At 48.4% G+C, this 19,166-nt stretch overlaps 1 protein-coding gene across 1 annotated transcript in view; it reads left to right on the top strand.

Moving 5' to 3' along the window:
• DNAH9 (dynein axonemal heavy chain 9) overlaps nucleotides 1-19,166 on the top strand; it is a 186,680-nt gene that overhangs the window by 77,875 nt on the left and 89,639 nt on the right. The window contains exons 44-50 of the mRNA XM_055723493.1: nucleotides 1,448-1,610; nucleotides 3,619-3,742; nucleotides 5,772-5,914; nucleotides 6,916-7,077; nucleotides 8,024-8,257; nucleotides 13,929-14,189; nucleotides 18,335-18,760. Of these exons, the coding sequence (XP_055579468.1) occupies nucleotides 1,448-1,610; nucleotides 3,619-3,742; nucleotides 5,772-5,914; nucleotides 6,916-7,077; nucleotides 8,024-8,257; nucleotides 13,929-14,189; nucleotides 18,335-18,760 (1,513 nt within the window). The remainder of the gene's footprint in view (nucleotides 1-1,447; nucleotides 1,611-3,618; nucleotides 3,743-5,771; nucleotides 5,915-6,915; nucleotides 7,078-8,023; nucleotides 8,258-13,928; nucleotides 14,190-18,334; nucleotides 18,761-19,166) is intronic.

Below are 19,166 nucleotides of genomic sequence, written 5' to 3'. Positions count from 1 at the left end.
GTGCTAGCGAGCCATGTGCCACCTGATGTCCATAGGTGTTTCTGCTTGCATTGCTTGCGGAAAGGTGACGATAACAGTAATCTTGCGCTCCTTTTGCACTTTATATAAATTGGGATTTGCAACAAAACCTGGCACTATCCCTCCAGCTTATATTGTGGATAATCAGGAAAGTGAGGTTTGAGTGTTCAGTATGATTTTCACTGGAGCTGGGTGAATTTCATTCATTGCACTTGGAAATTGCATTTTGCTGCAGCGCAGAACTTATTCCATCTCGAACAGCTTATGAATGTCAGCTCAAATTTGCTGAAAATTTTCAGTTGCAGGGGGGAAAAAAAAAAAAGAAAAAAAGGAAAAGTCAGGGACTTAATTTATGTTAGGAAATGGGAGATACCTGCCAGTCACCTCCCACCCCAGGGCTCAGTGTGCACATTCAGAAAGCACAGCCCTGGAGAGCACATCGGGGCAGCGACCACAGTGGCATCTTCAGGGAGAGCCTAACTCTCTGAGGAACTCTAAAGATCTCCACACAAACTGGCTTGCTTTTCTGGGTATAATTTCACAATCAGTGGGGAGTCTGCACATAGATCATAAAATACTTGAGTTGTAATGAAACAGTACAGTATTCCTTGCAGTCTTATTTAAAAATTAATCGGAATACTCTAAGAAAATACTCAGTTGAGTGAATAAAGGCAATGATGTGAAGAGGGGGCGCATCTGAGACACCGGACAGTGAGGGTTTCACAGGTAGGATCCTCTAAACCGCCTCGCTTGGGGTTTTAACATGTGGAGATGTCAGCATTTGCTTAAAGAGAATAAACTGGAAGCAGGCAGAATTCACAGTGTGGCTCACACAGGACAAGTGAACATATCTGGAAAATAACAGCAAGTTTATTTTGAGAGTGAAAAAAAATCTTAACTCTCAGGTAGTGGTGGTTTGGATAAATAAGAAGCATGGACTGTGTTTTCCAGATGGATTTTATGCCATTCTAGACATATATGAATATGCTTTAAAGCACAGCAGGACTCTTCACCTGAACATGAATCCCAAATGGTTTGTGAAGAGAAAACTTTTACTGGCGAGTTGTATCAGAGCCTTGAATTTTGTTCTGGGTTTTGGCATGGCAATGTAGCGTGCTTTGACCCTTGTCCTCCCCGCAAAGATGTTCGGACATTCACCTTAAAATAGTTCTGTCCAGCAGGACTCGGCAGATGAGAAAAAAATTGGACACAGCCTGAATTGCTACCAAAATATTTTTTCCATCAGCTACGTCCTTTGTATAGGTATCAGCAGAGATGGGGATTGATTGCTGATGTGTCTCTTAGATTGACATTTTTCATCCCATTCAGAATACAATTTCTTAGTGAATAAAATATGTATTGAAAAGCACCAGGCAGAGAAAAAGAAAAATACTCTCGTTAATAAGAGATTTCGTATGCTTCACTTTAGTTGCCGCATCAACCGTATCCTGGAGTCCCCCAGAGGAAACGCTCTCCTGGTTGGTGTGGGTGGGAGTGGCAAGCAGAGCCTGACCAGGCTGGCAGCCTTCATCAGCTCTCTGGAGGTTTTCCAGATCACTTTGCGGAAAGGCTATGGCATCCCTGACCTGAAGGTAGGTGCCTTTTAGGGCTGAGGTGGAAGGGAAGGAAACAAATCGTAGTACTTGCCCTGAAAACTTTTTCTTGTTGCATATTGAGTGATGCTAAAAAGCTCCAGACAGGACATGGGGCTGTGGAGGGGAGTGATGCTTCTCCAAACACCTTGCTGCAGCGTGTCTGCAGGGGGGCACAGGCAGCCCTGCTGTCCCTGCCCGCCCCGGCGGCACCCCAGCCCCAGGCTTCGTTTCAGGCTGGGCTGGGCTAATGAACCCTAACTATTTCTAATTAAACCAAGATGTGGTAGCTAGCTCATCTGTGAGATGCTTGTTGTGGAGTGATTTGGAGGTGGGAAAGGAGCAGGGAAAAGTGGGAGGAGAGTTCCCAAACTGTATCCAGCTCTTCCTCTGCTGCTTTGTGTAAGGGAGGAGGGACTGCCGGGGGTGGATGGTTTGCTATAGGCGACATGTGCCTGTGCTTATATTTATACACAGGCCAGTGAGCTTAGGAGTTATGAATTATCATTTTAAAATACCACTGCAATGGTTTAAAAGTATTTTAGCTGCTGGGAAAATGATTCTCGTTAGACGTGTTGTAAAAAATCACTTTACTCCGTTCTGCCTGGGAGAGGTGGTGGTCAATGAGCCCTGGGTTCCTTCCCCATCCTGACAACCTGTGCTTGTGTACAAGTTGTTTTCATCGTGTCCCACCATCTTTTGGGTATTTTCAGCTTTCCACTCTGGTCTTCAGCCCTGCTCATGGTGTTTTCTAGCTCCTACCTGCCTGTACATCGAGGAGGCTTGTGCTCCCATCTAGGGATATGGCTTCATACCACCAGAATTAATAAACTTGTTTTTGAAGCTCTGCCTGAGGAGCTGGAAGATAATGTGATGTTGTCTTCACTCTGTATTCATTTTCAAAGAATTTATTAAATACGGAATCATTTTTTTTCTCAGATATGGAAGAATGAGATGGTGATAGATTACCCTGTCTGCCCTTGGCCCCTCCTGCTATTATAATTGATCTAATCCAAATTTCTAGCGATGAAAATCAGTAATGGTTCTTTTGGAAGAAGCATGTGTGTTTGCTGAATTTCTAAGAGAGTTTCTGATACATTGGCCAACGCATTCCTTCAGGGTCCCCCACATGTCTGTTATCCTGCCTGGAGGGGCAGGAAGGAAAGGATGGAGTTTGAACAGGATAATGTTATTTTGCCCATCTCATGAACAACTTGAATTTCAAAAAGATGGTTTCCTGTTCCCTGTGAAATGAAACAGCTTTTTTGTGTGCACAGGCTCTTAGCATTACTGCACCAAGTAGGAGATTGTAGGGTGAGTCCCTGCTCAGAGTCTGGAAGAGGAGGAAGAAATACACAACTGAAAAAATCGGTGTCTGCAGACGGCATCCTGCTGCCGTTCTCACAAACAAAAAAATGTGTTGCAACACCTCAGGAAAAAAAAATATATTAATGTATACTTGTGAAACCAGAGAAATCTACAGCATGGGGATACCGAGGACCAACATCTCTAGTCACTGCTGTCTCTCCCGGTGCCTGTGGTGCTTTAGCATCTGTCCTTGTGTATGTGACTTGCTGTACCCACAGCCCAGAGCTGAGTGAGCCTTGATGAATGCCCCTTGCAGTCTCCATAACCAGCGATTGCATCGATGGCTTCAGCCACATCCATTGACCTCGAAGTGTTTCAGCCACAGACATTCCCCTGTGGCTAGTAGTGCTGGCCAGGGCTTTCTTCTCGTTTGTGTGTGATGCAGACCTGGGCATAGTGTTAATAAGTCTTACTTAGTGAGGGATGATGATGATAGCAATAGACTCCCACATACGACCTGGAAGGTTCAGCTGTGAAGATGGAGGTTGGCCAAAGTACAGTTTCATGCTAATTAATTGCAATTGCTTTGTTCTCAGTTAATGGAAGATTCTAAAATATCCCGCTTGTAGGGGTGATACCTAGCCCGTGCTTTGCAGAATGTAGGTGCAGCCCCTAAATCCACTTGCTTTTCAACCCCCAGGCAGACCTGGCAAATCAGTACCTGAAAGCCGGCATGAAGAATGTAGGCACCGTGTTCCTGATGACCGACGCGCAAGTGGTGGATGAACAGTTCTTGGTGCTGGTGAATGACTTTTTAGCATCAGGTACATCTCTCATTGCTTTGATTTCTGCTCTCCCCCTTTGCAATGTAGTTTTGCTCCAAGTGGTTGCATCTGAAGTTCTCAAATATACAGAAGGGCGATATATGAAGTAAGCTAGGAGATACGTGGGTTAAGCTCTAGAGCAAAAGCAGTGCTGAGGTCTCCATGGTGAGGATGCGCTCCATCATCTGGTAGATTTTCTTTTTCTGATGTCTTGTACCTAGTTCTTGCATACCTCATGTTATACTGCACACGGTTGTTCAGTGACGTGCCTGTTGTGATATTGCAGCTGAGGACAGAGCCGAAGGAACGTACTGACAGATGAGGAGTTTGACCTATGGATCCAGTGCAGCCACACTCTAGTTGTCTAATAAAATAAGATTATTCTTGGCTAGAATATTTGACTGGGTATCTGCAAAGCCACCAGACAACCATGTCTGTGTGTATTAACTAGCTGCTTATCCCATTGCAGTCCTGTTCCTCTTTGTCTTTTCAGATACATTTAAGATTTTGAGTTCTTACTTAACAAAAACAACTGCAGAATGGTCAGTGTACCTGCCAGTCCCTGTTTCCCTGCGGAGCCCAGCACCAGTACGTGTGGGTGAGCAGTCCCCATGCTGGGCGCGCTGCAGTGCACGTGGGGGTGTGCAGCTGTGCCAGCGTGACTGCACTGGGTAACTCGGGGCGGGGGGATTCCCCAAACTCCCTGCTAAATCACTGCTGCTAATGGTGCCACTTGTGGCCTTATTTATGAGTCGGAAGTGGGAAGACACCAGCTGGTTCAGGTGACCTCTGTGGATTGTGAGGGGTGGCGAGCTGACAGCACGGTGGAGCAATAGTTTGTGAGTAACTCCAGAGTTGACATATGTGGCTATAAATTGTCCAGATGGCTTCAGCAGCAAACAATCCCTGCTTGCGATGAATCTGTAAGCAGGAGTAAGGACAGGGGTTGTTGTGGAGGATGGCGAGTAGCTCCCACCACCTCTTATGCATGGTGTAGACAACACAAACATCTCATGACTCAAGGTGAAGCTCTGCAGTGTCCTTCGGCAAGAGGCAGGCTGAGCAGCCTGGCTGCGGGATGTCTATGTCATCTTATAAGGTGTTCTGTTTTCCTGTGCTCACTCCGTGGGGAAGTGGGAGCAGGTCAGGGTCCTCACCCTGGGTCCAGGGAGGCAGTGTAGAATTGCAGCCGGACTGAGGAGGGGACCGTGCAGGGACGGTGACTTCACATGGCACGACCTGGTACCCACCCTGATGGGTCTGGCTGCTCTCGGCTACCTGCCTGCTTGTTTTTCTTACTTGTTTCACTTCTTATCATCACCTAAGAAGCTAGAACAAAAATATATATTTTAGTCTTCCTTATAAACGAGGACTATCTGATTAGTATATTTTCCTAAGTGATTAGTGCTCATATTAACAGTATCTCACTCAATAATGATGATTTCAATCAAATCAGAAGCCAGAAAGGAAGTGAACAGGTGATAAAATAAGGAACCACTAAAAAATATAGATTTGGTCAGGGACATTTTTGGCCATCAGTTGCATAACTATTAACTTTTAATAGTTTCTGAAATATTTCTAACTTTTAAAACGTTTTGGTGATCTGGGAGTTATTTGACCATTGCTGGAAATGGCATTGAACATCTGCAGGAGTTGTAACTGTAAATAATTTGTTTGCAAAACTAAAATGATTTCATTACTGTGTACAGCATATTAGGTATTTGATTTTTGTGGGTAATCTAATTAGCACTGTAGATCAGAAAAGAATGCTGTTTCTGTACTTTGATTCAGTTCTGTGTTTACTTTGTGCTTTTATAAGGGAGTTTGCTCTCACAAGTGTGGGGTTTTTTAGCAGAATGACCTTTTGTGCCGCCTTTCTGCTGCTGGAGCCTGCGGGCACTTGGCACAATGATTTTTCTCAAGGAAGGGGCTGCCCTGAGCCCCTGAAGAGGGAAGCAGCTGCTTCACTTTGCTCTAAGACTGCACCAAAACCCAGAGCAGTAAACCAAAGCCTGCCCTTTTTTCTTAGGTGAAATCCCTGACCTCTTCCCTGATGATGAAGTTGAGAACATAATCAACAGCGTGAGGAATGAAGTCAAAGGCCGGGGGCTGGTGGACTCCAGGGAGACTTGCTGGAAGTTTTTTATAGAGCGTGTTCGACGACAGCTGAAGGTGAGACAGAGCAGGAGGTGGGACGGTCGGGTCCTCACCACGGACCTGGGTGCAGGGGCACAGCCCGGAGCTGCTTTGGGCTCCCTCGCAGGGTGGTCAGATGCAGCCTGAGAGGCTTTTCTGCCTGTTCATGGGGGGAGCTGTGATTCTCTCAGCGAGCAGTACTAAAGCAGAGGAAATGCTGTCCGTTGTCATCACTTCTTGGGCTTTAGAAAGTGCTATGGGAGCTGGAAATGTTCTTTTTCAAAAGCTGAGCAGGACCAGTCTTTCTGTTTTCAAAGTCATGCATAGGGGTTTAACTGGGGTGCATCAGGAGTAGGTCTGGCTACTTGGAAAAGTTGCACAGGGGATCTTCATATTGTGGGTAATCCATAGTCAGAAGAACTAAAGGCAAAGGACCTGCTGTGCAAAAATGCAATGAGCTGGGAGAACATGTTTGCAAATGCTTTTCTTTCCATTCTGCTCTGTTTTGAGATTTCTCTCTTTTAAAAAATTCCTCATTCTGATAAAAGCAGATTTGAGTTTGAGCCACCTCAACCCTTTTCTGTGCTGGCTTTCAGGGAGAAAAAAAAATCCAGGCAGGCCTGTGGTCCTGCCAGCAGAATTTAGATCCATTCATTTTAATTCCTGATTACACCACTTGAATCTAGACACCGGTTCCCTGCCAGGCGCAGCTTTGTGTCACTGCTAAAGCAGGGAAGTGTGGTTACGTTAAACCCTGGCTGCAGCTTTGAAAGTGTGCCAGGCTTCTGCTTTTGACCATAGCAATGCTTAACGCCACTGCTTGTTTTTATTGCAGAGAAAAAAAGAGTATTTACTGCTGGATGGTGCCTTTTTCAGGTCAGGGCTGCTGGAGTGCAAGGGCAGAGGTGGCTGTACCCTTAGCTGGTGGTGTGAGATCTTCCACTGGAAGGGGCCGGTAGAGTCTGGGCTGCCTGGCTGGAGCCTGGTGCCTGCTCCCTGCTGTGCCTTCTCACCTCCTCCTTCCCACGGCTCCACAGGTCGCGCTGTGTTTTTCACCCGTGGGGAGCAAGCTGCGCATCCGCAGCAGGAGGTTCCCCGCCATCGTCAGCTGCACGGCCATTGACTGGTTCCAGGAGTGGCCGCAGGAGGCCCTCGAGTCCGTCAGCCTCCGCTTTCTGCGAGAGACGGAGACCGTGGAGGTGAGCCCCTTGCTGGCACCTGTGGGTGTCCGAGCTGTGCGGGGCTGGAGCTCCCTGGGGGACAGGCACCGGCCACCCCGTGCTGGTGACAGCCAGGTGTGACCTCGTCCATCCGTGCAGTGCGAGCAACGCCGCACGCAATGAGGGCAGTGCTGCAGAGAGGGTTTGCTCACCTTTCTTGCTCTCCAACGCTGATCCAGGGCACCTCGGTGGCTGTTTGGAGAGGAATTGCTGATAACACGATCCTGCATTAAAATAATTGAACAGTGCTTGAAATATGGGCCAGGTCTTGCAGCCAGGGGCATGGACCGCAGCAGAAGTGTGGCCACGGGCACCACGCTCGTGCATGTATACGCTGAGAGTGGTGCCAGTGAGGTGACAGCTTTGTGAATGAGAGCGGCAGCTTACAAATTGGTGCAGAAAATAATATTATGATTATTGCAGGGAACATACACTTTCCTCTCCACATGCATGTCTGAGCGTCTGTAATTCTCAAGGGCAAAAATATGTCAAGTTCTCATTGATGACAACCTGCTCCTAGACTAAAAGAGATTAATTTCTGTTTGTTTATCTTTTCTGGGCAGGATTTTGGAAGAATAAAGCCTACAATGTTTTCTTTTTATGAGTGTACACTTTCCTCATTTGTACCGAAGAAAAGCCCAAATTTATACTTAAAAGGCTGTTATTTTTTAGGGCTGAATGTTAGAAAAATTGCTTGGAATAAGATAAAGTATGAGATAAAAAGATATAAAAAGAGGTATAAAGTACACGAGCAGACAAAGTTATTTTAGAGATAACAAATGAAAAGGGATCAACTTAGTTATTACATCCTGGATTTTGCTGCAGCAGAATAAAAAGTTAATACGTTCCCATGTATGGCACAGGTCTGCATTATATATAGTTCTGTTTAAAATGGTTTCTCCTTGTCTTCTAATCTTGCCTTTAGGATTCAGTGAAAGATTCAATAAGCAAATTCATGGCCTATGTCCACACAAGTGTCAACGAGATATCCCGATTGTATCTGAGCAATGAGCGACGATATAACTACACCACTCCAAAGTCGTTCCTTGAACAAATCAAACTCTATCAGAATTTGCTATTTAAAAAGGGCAACGATTTAAAAGCAAAAATGGAGCGGCTAGAGAATGGCCTGCAGAAGCTCAACAGCACGTCTGCACAGGTACGCAAACCCTTTGGGGTGCAAAGCTGAGGGTTTTCCTTGTTCCTCTGTTAGAGACATCTCTGCATCCTGGTTCAAAGGAGAAATTTACAGGCTGAAACTACAGTGTGTAAAATTTGTGCTAGATCCTGGCTGTAGTCAGACTTGGACGCTGGGTTCCTGGAGGAGCAGAAGTCATGTTTGGTACTGGAAAAGAAAAGGGAAGAGGTGTGTGTCCAGTCTCTGCTCTTTGAGTGGTAACCGTGAAAGATCACAGTCAGTAAGATGAGACAGGGATCCGGCTGGCTGTGTGCATTTTCTTTCAATGGTTACGTTGCAGCTGCAGTGACAAAACAGCTTACAAGGTACAGTGAGATCAGTGATTTTTGGAGCTGCATCCAGAAAATCTACAATAACTTCAGCAAGAATCCTCTCTTTCAAACTAAACAGAGTATCCTTTTAAAACAGGGCTGATGCTCGTTTTTTCTTGCATTATGCTATCCATCTTTAAGGAAAACTAACGTATGTCTGAAAGGTAGATTAGCTGTCCCCAAGTCCCTCTGCTAGTGAACAACACTGGCTGTCTTGTGGTAATGCCTAGGTGTTCTGAGTACTTCACAACCTCTCTGCGGTGACACAAGCTGCATTTCCAAGCTTTGCTGTTTACATCTGTTGCTAAACTCCCGTTTTTCTCTCTATTTCACATTCTGTTTACTCTTACAGATGTTCACTTATGAGCCTCTACTGTTTCAAACGGGTGTCTCCTGAAGCTGCTCCAAAGAAATGCAGGGGGCTGATGTGGGTGAAGGACTAGCAGGTTCAACCCCTTCCATATACATGCTCTGGGTAGCCCTGGTGGCATAAATCACGTCTGTCACGCTCAATAGGATACATGCCTTTCTGGAGGGTGATGTATGGGCTTTATTAGTGCCTCTCAACTCTGATAGTCTGCATCTCACTTCAAACAGTTGCTTCCCTCATGGTGCAGGACAGGTCTTTGCAGGAGGGGAGTGGGTGCGTTTCATGTCCCCTTTGCAGGTTTTAGCATCTTCTTTGTAAGGATGTAGCTGAGGTGGAACAGCCAGTAGCAGGGAGCACCTGTCGCAACCAGGGATGCCTATGGACGTAAATAATTTCGCAGCTGTGGGGTGCTGCTGTTTTTGCTGATGCCCCGGTGGTGGACAAGTTAGGTTAGGTCTGTCTTTTATTGGGAGCAACCAATATGAAAGTAACTTTTTGAGAGGAAACGAGTCCCTGTAGCATTGGTTAAACATGGGGACCCTTCTGTGTTCTTGGGGAGTATCTTCATGTGGGTGTTCTGTTGGCAAAGTTTTGCTGATGAGCTGCAGGACAGGTGCTGAGCGGTGGTGGTGGAGTGGGGAACAGATGGGAAGCCCGTGGGTTTCCATGGTACCCCACAGGGTTGCGCAGGTTTTGCTGTTGCAAGAAGGAGAAAAGAACGCAAAGTTCATACCCTGGGTGGAGTAAGGCTGGGGTGAGAAGCGCCTGTTTGAGAAATTGTTTAAGATGCAGAGCAGTGAGGACAAATATGTCAAATTTGAATCTAAAATTAGCGCTGGGGGCCTAAAATTAAACACCTAAACTATCAGATGTACGCATTAGTCAAAACTGCTTTTGATTTGAAACCAGAGTGTGGCTATTTAGCAGTACTGGAAATTGTACCAGAATGTTCAATCTTGAATATGGGTTTAAAAGTCTGAACTTCACATTCACCATACAAATGATTGGTCTTGGTGCTGAGGAAGCGACAAGTCCTGTGTCTCACGTGGGTGTGTCACCTCCAGATTGTGTTCATGGTGCTTGGAAGTGATATGCTGTGGAATTTTTTTATTTTCAAAGCAGAGGATGATGATTTTGATACCTGAGCATGACCTGGTTATGCCCTAGGTCTGAGGACTAGTGCTCCCACCATCAGCATTCTCGAGATTCCTGCTGCTTGGGTGCCATGACAAGTTAATTATGAGTTTTATGTATTTCTATAAACTTTGCAGTGTTGCCTTAGCATGAGGGGGCTGTTGTGCAAGTAGTTGCAGAGTACTTTTTGTCTTAGCTGTTTCATTTTCAAATTAATCTCTCCCCCTTCCTTTTACTCTTCTCCCCGCAACCTGCTCTTCAGTTTTGGTTGGTTTGGGATTTTTTCTTGGTTGGGATTTTTTCTTTTTTTTTTTTTTTTTTCTTCATGATCTGGACACCTTGATACCCATTGACCAACTTTTATTCTAAATAAATGTCTCCCATTAGCTCACATGCCTCACTGTCTTTCCCTGAGGACAGTGGCTGTCCTCAGTACTCAGAAAAGCAGAAGCCAGCTTCCAGTTATTAGGACATAATAGACTTGGGAAGATGTGTGGGATGAGTCATTTGTTTTTCAGAGTGATGTTCGCTATGAAGAGGTCAGCACTCTGTTTCAGAGCCCATTGCTGAGTAATTTTTAGGATGACTTTAGTTAATGTTGCATCATTGGATTCCAGATTCAAGCCTTGCTTGCTCTATCAATTAATCGCCGACCTTTGTGATGTATTTTGTGTTCTTGAAACAAGGCAGGGACAATCAGATAAAATGAGTCTTCTGGGAGTCTGCCCTCCAGGTTTTCTGTTCTTTAATAATTCTTCTTATGCGTCCTGGTGGGAAGCAAGCACTTCTTCCTTCCCTTTTGGAGTCACAGTACATTAACCTTGAATCTCTCCTTTGCTTTGCTCTTTCCCTTTCTACCTCACGTTACTAGTTGCTCATCAGATTGTCCTGGACTCGGAAAGCTGCTCACTGGTTTTTCACATTTCTTAGCACTGTTTGGGACCAAGTACTGACCCTTTTCCAGCCCGTAATGATACTGTGTGAGCTAGGGCACATGCTGCTCACACGTACTAGGATCCATCTGCTCACACCTTGACCTTGTTGCTGTCCTGGTGGTGCCCATGGGCAGGTTAATAGTGTTCTCTCTCCTTGGGATGCTGTCATTCTGCAGGCCACCTCAGCCTTTGTACTGGCCATGCCAAAGAAACAGAAGATAGCTCTGTGTACTAACTGGCATCCTTTTTGGTTGGAAATCTCTTTTTGGTGTGAGAGAGGGGAAGTTTGGGTACCTTCTGGTATTGTGACATTTGTGGAAAGAGGAGAACTTTTCATGCCTGCCTTTGTATCATTGCTCTGCCAGGGACGGCTCCACCAGTGGGAGCACGTTTAAGGTGTCTGCTGTGCCTGTGCCTTCCCAAGGGCGGTGGTGGGAGGCCTCCCTGCTCTGTGGTTTCTCATCAGGCATTTTTATGTCTGGGCATTAGGATGTGTGGGAAGGGATGAGAAATGGATGTGACAGACTGCTTTTGCTGTGGATGGGAGTACAGCATTAAGAGAAACTTGTTTGCTGCGCTGACGGGGTGAAACTGGAAGAGTAAAGTTCATAAACACACGTTCCCTGTGCCACCCCCAGGATATCACTAAGGACGCTGGGTCTGGTTATTTAGGCATGGCTCCTGTTTCTCCCTTTCCACTGCACAAACATTATTAAATCGTCCCTGCTCAACTGTGAGTGAGCTTCAGCCTCATTGGGGAAACACAATCCTTTCCTTTCACGTTCCAAAATCCTGCTTGTGGGTAAGAGAGGCTGGAGGTCACCATATCCACCCTAGATGTGGTGTGATCTATTGGCAGAGGGTCCAGCAGACCCCCAGGACACACATCACAGCTCCAACCTGCATCCTTTCCGCTGGGAATTTAACACCTAACCCAAGCCCAGGTGGGCAGGGGCCTCCGCTGTAACTTGCAGGCTTCCAAATATTCCTTTCAGATAAAACCATACAGAATTTCTTGCTTTGTTTAAATCTTGACAACGTTATAGCAAGTCACCTGCCCTTCCCTTACTGCACGCGCTAGGCTGAAAGCAGGGTCGGTCAGGGCGTTTGTGCTCGCCGGCTGCGCTGGGAGCTGAGTTTACACCTGCTCATTTTGTAGCACTGCTGAGTGCTAGCGGGTTTTAATCCCTTGCTTGTTTTGTTGTGGTCATGTAAACCCCTAAAGCTGCCATTTATGTATGTATCCAGCACATGATTACTGATTTTTTGGACAGAAGGTCACAAGCCGTATCTGCCATCAGCGAAGCCTCTCACTTCCATTTCCCGCAATCCCTGAAGACGTGGAGCTGAACAAGAAGCTGCCGCTAGTTTTCAGTCTGAAGGGATTATGTGCTCCTGCAGGCCCAGAGTCATTTGGATTTACAGTCATGTCTTTGTCCTGGTGAAAACGGGATTGTAGTGGCAGGCAGCAGGAGATGACGGTGGATGAAGTTCACAAAGTCTCCTAAGAAACTGCTCTCCACCTGAAGCTGACGTCAATAACTTCAGTTTATAAGATTGCAAATTGTGCTCTCTCTTCTGGTATAAAAATGGAATTGTCAACAAAAGCAAGTGTCTGACTTCCACGACATATTTTTATACAGGTAAAGACGTACCTCAAGAGCTCAAGCAATCCTTTGAGCCTGATGTCAGGACAGTGAAAATCTCGTGGTCTGCACAAAGCCTGTGTAAATTCATTGAAATGGGTGCTTTTAGAAAGAGACTTTCTGTCTTCAAGTGAGAGCTGGTGCGAGTTCCCCCACCACGCAGAGGCCTCAGCCTGCTGCTGGAGAGGGCTCCTGCCTTGCCGGGTGTGAGGAGCTGCCACCACTGCCATGCCTCTTGACTGCTGCCTGAACAGGGGATCCCTTCTCGAGCTCATTTGACATCGCATTTTAAAGCCCCTTGAGCCTCGGAACTCTGGCAAGGGCTGTACCTGTCAGCAGATCCCAGCTGTAATCTTTCTGGTGTAAAAAAAATGCCCTTGCCACCCTAAGTCTGTAGGACCTGATGGCTGTGAGGAAACTGATGGGGTTGCTGCCTCTGCCGTGGGGCAGGGGATGGAGGTGGTGCGTGGCGAGGGCAAGCGGGTGGCTTTGGCAGCGCTGGGTCCTGGGGCACAGGCCCCCTGGAAGCCTGCACGTGGCAAAATACTGTGTGCTCTGTTCTGCTGGCGGCAAGGTGGAGAAGGAAAAGCAGGAGCAGCTGAATTGTAGCACGTCATCGCCACTGCAAAACACACGCGCGCACAGCACATGCATGCCACCTTTACCAGGGATGTGATGTATCATCAGATCTCATGTTCATGGATGTATTTGGCTTTATAAGGAGAGAAGCTTCCTGCAAATCCCTGGTCTGTGGTGAAGTTCCTGGGCTGTGCAAAAAATAATCCCAAGAATACCTGAGGTGAAAGCTTCCACCTACTTCCCGTTGGATCCTGCTCAAAGCAACACTGGTGATGCCCTGGCATATCTGTCCGGTTTCCAAGCAGAGGCAGTGGGCAGGGAGGGGTGGGACACCCTCCTGAGCGGTTCATCCTGCTGGGGCTGGGTTCTCCCCGACCGGGTTCCTTACTGCTAGCAGGCTGCTCCAGTGTGTGCACCATGCGTGTGGGCTCTCCAGCTGTGACCTAAGCCACCATGAGCAGAGGAGAGCAGTGCTATCCCGCTAACAGCTAGAAATACTGCTTTTCTGGGCTGCCAGGGAGTTGCTTTCTTTAGAGACAGGAGTTCCATGTGTTTGGGTACTGCTCAGCCCAGCTCCAGCGTGAGCCCGCGCTGCTGGGCAGGGCAGGGAGCAGGCTGGGGGGTGTTCATGCTCCTGCGTGTGTTTCTTCCTGCCAGGTGGATGAGCTGAAGGCCAAGCTGGCAGCCCAAGAGGTGGAGCTGAAGCAGAAGAATGACAGTGCTGATAAGCTGATCCAGGTGGTGGGAGTGGAGACGGAGAAAGTGAGCAGGGAAAAGGCAGTTGCCAATGAGGAGGAGCAGAAAGTGGCACTTATCACCCAGGAGGTCGAGCAGAAGCAGAAGGACTGCGAGGAGGACCTGGCCAAAGCGGAGCCTGCCCTGGCAGCTGCCCAGGCTGCTCTGAACACCCTCAACAAGGTAGAGTGATGGTTCCCATGGGAGTCTGGTATCTCCCCTCTGCATGGAGGGGGCAGTGTCACCTGATGGCCCCGGGTTTTGGGCATTATATTGACCCTCCTCCAGCTTCTTCCCAGCTGGTACCTACTTGATCCCTGGTGTAACTCAGAGTAGCCATGAGGCTGCACCACATTACCCTTTACTCATCGACATGGAGAGCAGGAGGAACTGAGGAGGGTGTCTCTGCTGTTGGCTGGCTCCACTGCTTCTTGTCCTGCCCCAGGAGAAAGGGGAGGTCACCTTACTGTCACCCTCTTTCAGGACCCAGGGAAGAGTGTCTCGGGGGGATCGCCAGCTCTGTCTGGGCACTGTCTGTGGCTCAGACCTGCCTGCTATCATGGAGGAGGGCATGCAGGATGGGGGGGTGGGCTCCAGGGCAGGGGCACAGGCCACATCTTGCTCCAGTGTTTTCTGAGGCTGTTACCCCTGAGCTGTGGGGAACAAAGTGGTACGAAAGGAGACAGGAGAGGCTGCTGGTGCTTTCAGGGTGAGTGGCTGTCAGCTGTCTTGAAGGTCCTGTGGCAAGGAGCACGGTGCCCTGAGCTGGTCGTAGTAGAGGTGCAGGAGGTGTTGCAGGACGGGCAGTGTGAAGCACGAGCACCCCTTTGTTTCAGTGAGCCGTTATCGATGCCGTTCGCTTGGGGTATTTCTGTGCAAGTGCACAGTCAGCACTGTGGGAGCTGGAAAACTCCAAAATACCAACAAGGCAGACTTTCCACCCAGCTGCTCGGAGCCGTGCTCCCCAGCCACGTGGCACGGGGAATGCTGTGCGGGCAGAGCTCCTGTGACCCCACGGGCCATGTTGGTGGGTATGGGGCTGGCAGTTCGTGGCTGCAGCTTGCAGGGAGCACGGGCATCCTCTGAGTTCCCACTTGACCTGTCCCCTGCTTTGGGAAGGGGTCTGTGATGGGAAGGCTCTGTCCCCCTCGGTCTGTGGCACCATGGGGTAGTGGCTTCCTGCTGCCCACAGCAAATGCCTTGCTTGGCCAAGGAGGGAGATAGGGTGGGGAAGGAGGAGCAGAGATCCACAAGTGCAGTGGGGAGAGTGACTTCTTGGGCTCCTCCGGACATCTTTCCCTCATGAGGTCCCTGTATTGTAGGGACAGAACATGGTGACCTGAGGGTTTGGCCTTCTCCAGCTGTATTGGAGCTGGGTTTGCCTTGTCCTTTCTTTGTCAAAGGCGTTCTTCATGCCTCGTTGAGTTTAGGGAGGGCTTTTTGGTACCTTGGAAGGCTTTTCCTTCAAGGGCATTCTGGGAGAGTCCAACACTTGGAGATGTGCCCGAGAGACACGTACCTGCAATTTATTTTGACCTACAGTTCCTGCAGCATCCTGGAGCGGCAGACCCCCCCTGCACAGAGGGCAGGGCAGCGGCCATGCACCAGATGCAGCTGGGAAGTCAGAGTTATTCCCATGATCACAGCAAGGCACGGCTCAATCATGCCTCGGACCACGGGTCAATATCAGACCTGCTGGGGGACAGGAAAGCAACTCTGAGTCATCCGGAATGGGTTTGCTGTTTGATTAGCTTTCACGAAAGATGTGGCTTTGCTGCAGAGATGCGTTGCTTTGGCTTTTGTTCCTGGAAGCGAAAGGATTGTACAAAGGGAAAATGTTTGTCTTTTCATTAGTTTTGGTTTCGTGTTGGAGCTGTAGAATATCTCATTAGGCAAAGATTAGGGAGAAGCTGGGATTTTCTCTAGGGACCTGTAAAGCAGCAACAGCAGAGCCCTGAGAGGCATGGTCTCCTCTACCTGCTGATCAGAAATGCATCAGAGAGCTTGACCTGCTTGCTGACATGAGTAATCAGCAATATTTATGTGCGTATATACAGTTTCTCCCCAATTATCTAAGTTATCTTATTTGGGCAGGACTGTTATATGCAACATTAATAGGGAAAACAGTGAGAAAAGCTGTTGAGTAGAATGCAGTAATAAATATATATAGCCAGCGGCCAAAGAGCTCAGTGAGTATGTGGATATGGGGACATTTCTGTGCCAGCGTCACCCGCTAGTTTAGAGGAACAACAGCCATGTCCATTCAGACTTGTATCTTTGGCAGGTAGGCTGAGTGGTGAGGGAAGCAAGAGAAGGTGCCTTTGCATTAATCCCAGGTGAAGGATGAGGGATACTGGTCAGCAGGCAGCCAGTTGCCTTTGGTGGGATGAGTTCTGCGGAAAGCCAGACTCGCTTGGATGGGACAGCTGCTCTAATGCCATGTACCTCTGCCATTGCTGTGCGGGAACCTGGCTGGCACCCGCACCGTCCACGGCACTGTGTGCAGGTAATCTGAGATCCACACAAGTGAAAGGGTCAGGGAGGTTTTGTTTCATTTCCAGGATTAACAGGGCAATGACCCAAGGGGTCAGCCTCTCCTGGCAGGCCAGAGATCCCACATGAGCTTTGCAGCAGGGGGAGAGGAGCGGAGCGGCACAGAGGAGTGTGAGTGAAGTGGAGGAACATCAGGCAGCCATAGGCAGTCCTGTTGCTCCCAGAGGGATGGAGCTATTGGGCGCAGCAAGGTGGGGGTGGCAGCTAGCAAGGTGTCAGCCTGTGGTGTGGGCAGCAGCTGTAGCCCACCTGAGGTCCCCAGGGCTGTGCAGTGGGTGACCCACGCATTGGGGCACGCTGCTCCCGGGGGCACTGCCGTGCTGCCCTGCGCTTGCACAGCCCCATGAGCTTCCAGACGGCCAGTTTCCCATCCTCTCCTTCCTTGCTGCTGGCTGCAGAGCAGTCTTGTGTTTGGTAAGGGATGCCTCAGCCCCGTTAAACTGCAGAGGCTGGTCTTCCTTCATTCCTGTCATCAGAGCAGCCACTGTTCTTTTGGTGTTTGGTATTTATCTATTTCGTATGTATCTACTTGGGGTTCTTCTTGGAGGAGGAGGACATGCTGGGGTGCTTGTCAGTGCTCATGGTTGGCTCCGTGTCATTGAGCATGTTAGAGACATTTTACACTGGAAGTGCACACACATCTCCCAAGGGCTTGCCTCTATCAGCTCGCTTATTAACAAAAAAATTTTGTTAGCAAAAAAACATTTAGGAATAGATTTGTAGCAGATACCTTTATCTAAAAAGTGGATGCTCAACAGTACCAGGCTATTCCACCTTGCTTCTATAGACAGAAACTGATAGAAGCAGAATATCAGAGAATGTAGATTAAGAACTGATCAAAACTGATAGAACCAGGAACTGACAGAGGTTCACAGATTTTTCTTAAACTGGTGTTGAAACAGAATCTATCCTTGTTTTGACAACAGCATGTCATTTGAGAACAGCTGATTTACCTGCGCTGGTTTTTCCTATGCAAAAGCTAAGTTGCACGTGCATAGAGAGAGGGTTTTAGGTGACAGCGGATCAAACCCTCGGCATCGCACTGTTGTCACAGTTGCAAGTGTTTTAGGAAATGTGTGCCTTCTCCACAATTCAGCTGTCTTTTGCTGATAGGTTAAGATCCATCCCACTTTAATATTAGGGATTCGCTAAAACTACCTGTGTTGGTAGTGGAGGAGGTGGGAACTCCACCTTGGACAAGGGTGGCCCCAGGGATTAGCTGATTCTCTTGGGGGGACTGCCCGTTCACCCCAGGGACCGCGCTCCTGCTGAAGGGGCTTGGTTCAAGTGCCCCAGTCTGGGCTGGACAATGGCCTTGTGGAAACATGGGGGCACACAAATCATTCCGCAAGACCTTAACGCATGGGTGTCTGGCACAGGGATTAGTTGAGCATGAAGGGAAGCTCTGCAAGGCTGTTCTAGAGGGGCTGGGGGCTATTTATAGAGGTTATTATTTGGAAAGGTTTCCTTTGTCCTTATTCTGATCTTCTGAGAGGGCAGAAAACCTCCTGCTCCTGCGAGCTGCAGCAGTGCAGCAGGGAAAGGGTGGGAGTCTGGGCAGGAGCGCTGTGCTGTGCTGGTCCTGGGTGGGATGTGAGGAGCTGGATGCAGGGAGCTGAGCACATGTGCTGTAAACATGCATAGCAGTGATTTAAAGGCAGCGATGTTTGGGCCAATTTATCAGATTGATAGCTTGGGAGCCTGACTCTATTAGTGGCAAAGTGAAAAGAAAGCCCATTCATTTTTGTCTAACAACCTTGTTTTCTCCTTTTCAGAAAAATCTGACGGAGCTGAGGTCCTTTGGGTCACCGCCTTCAGCTGTCAGCAATGTCACCGCAGCCGTGATGGTACTGATGGCCCCGGGAGGGAAGATTCCCAAGGACAGGAGCTGGAAAGCAGCAAAAGCTGCCATGGCGAGGGTGGACGGCTTCCTGGACTCCCTGATCAAGTTCGACAAGGAGAACATCCATGAGAACTGCCTCAAAGCCCTTCAGCCCTATTTGCAAGATCCCAAGTTTAAACCCGAATTTGTGACCACCAAGTCCTACGCCGCAGCCGGCCTCTGCTCCTGGGTGGTGAACATCGTGCGCTTCCACGAGGTGTACTGCGAGGTGGAGCCGAAGCGGCAGGCTCTGAGCAAGGCCAACGCGGAGCTGGCGGCTGCCCAGGACAAGCTGGCCAGCATCAAGGCCAAAATCGCTGTAAGTGCTGGCCCTTTGGTGGGACCCATCGCGCTAGCCCCTGCCTGGGGACAAATCCTCCACTTTCTCCAAAGCTCCTTCTCTGCACTCATGTATTTTTCAGGGTGGGGTGGGAATCCAAAGATCTGGTAGATTATAGTATTTTCTCTCCCTGTTATTGCTGCTTTCTACATTTCATCTGTTCTTCTCCAGCCTTGCTTACACCTTAAGATGAAAGCCAATTACCAGTTCTTATTATTCCTATCTGTTTTTTCAAATGCAATTTGCTTCTACTCATGGTTCCTCAGAAAACTCGTTGTCTCAAACCAGTATGTTCCTGATATGTTGCACAGGGGCAGGGAAGAGGAACGGGAGGCTGATTCAGAGTGCTGGTAGCATGGAGCTGGGCTGGGCTGGCTCCCTGTGC

This window comes from Falco cherrug, chromosome 1 (genome assembly GCF_023634085.1).
Source record: "Falco cherrug isolate bFalChe1 chromosome 1, bFalChe1.pri, whole genome shotgun sequence".
Classification (NCBI taxonomy): Eukaryota; Metazoa; Chordata; class Aves; order Falconiformes; family Falconidae; genus Falco; species Falco cherrug.
The sequence above is the reverse complement of the archived record's forward strand: the minus strand, read 5'-3'. Positions and strand labels throughout refer to the sequence as shown.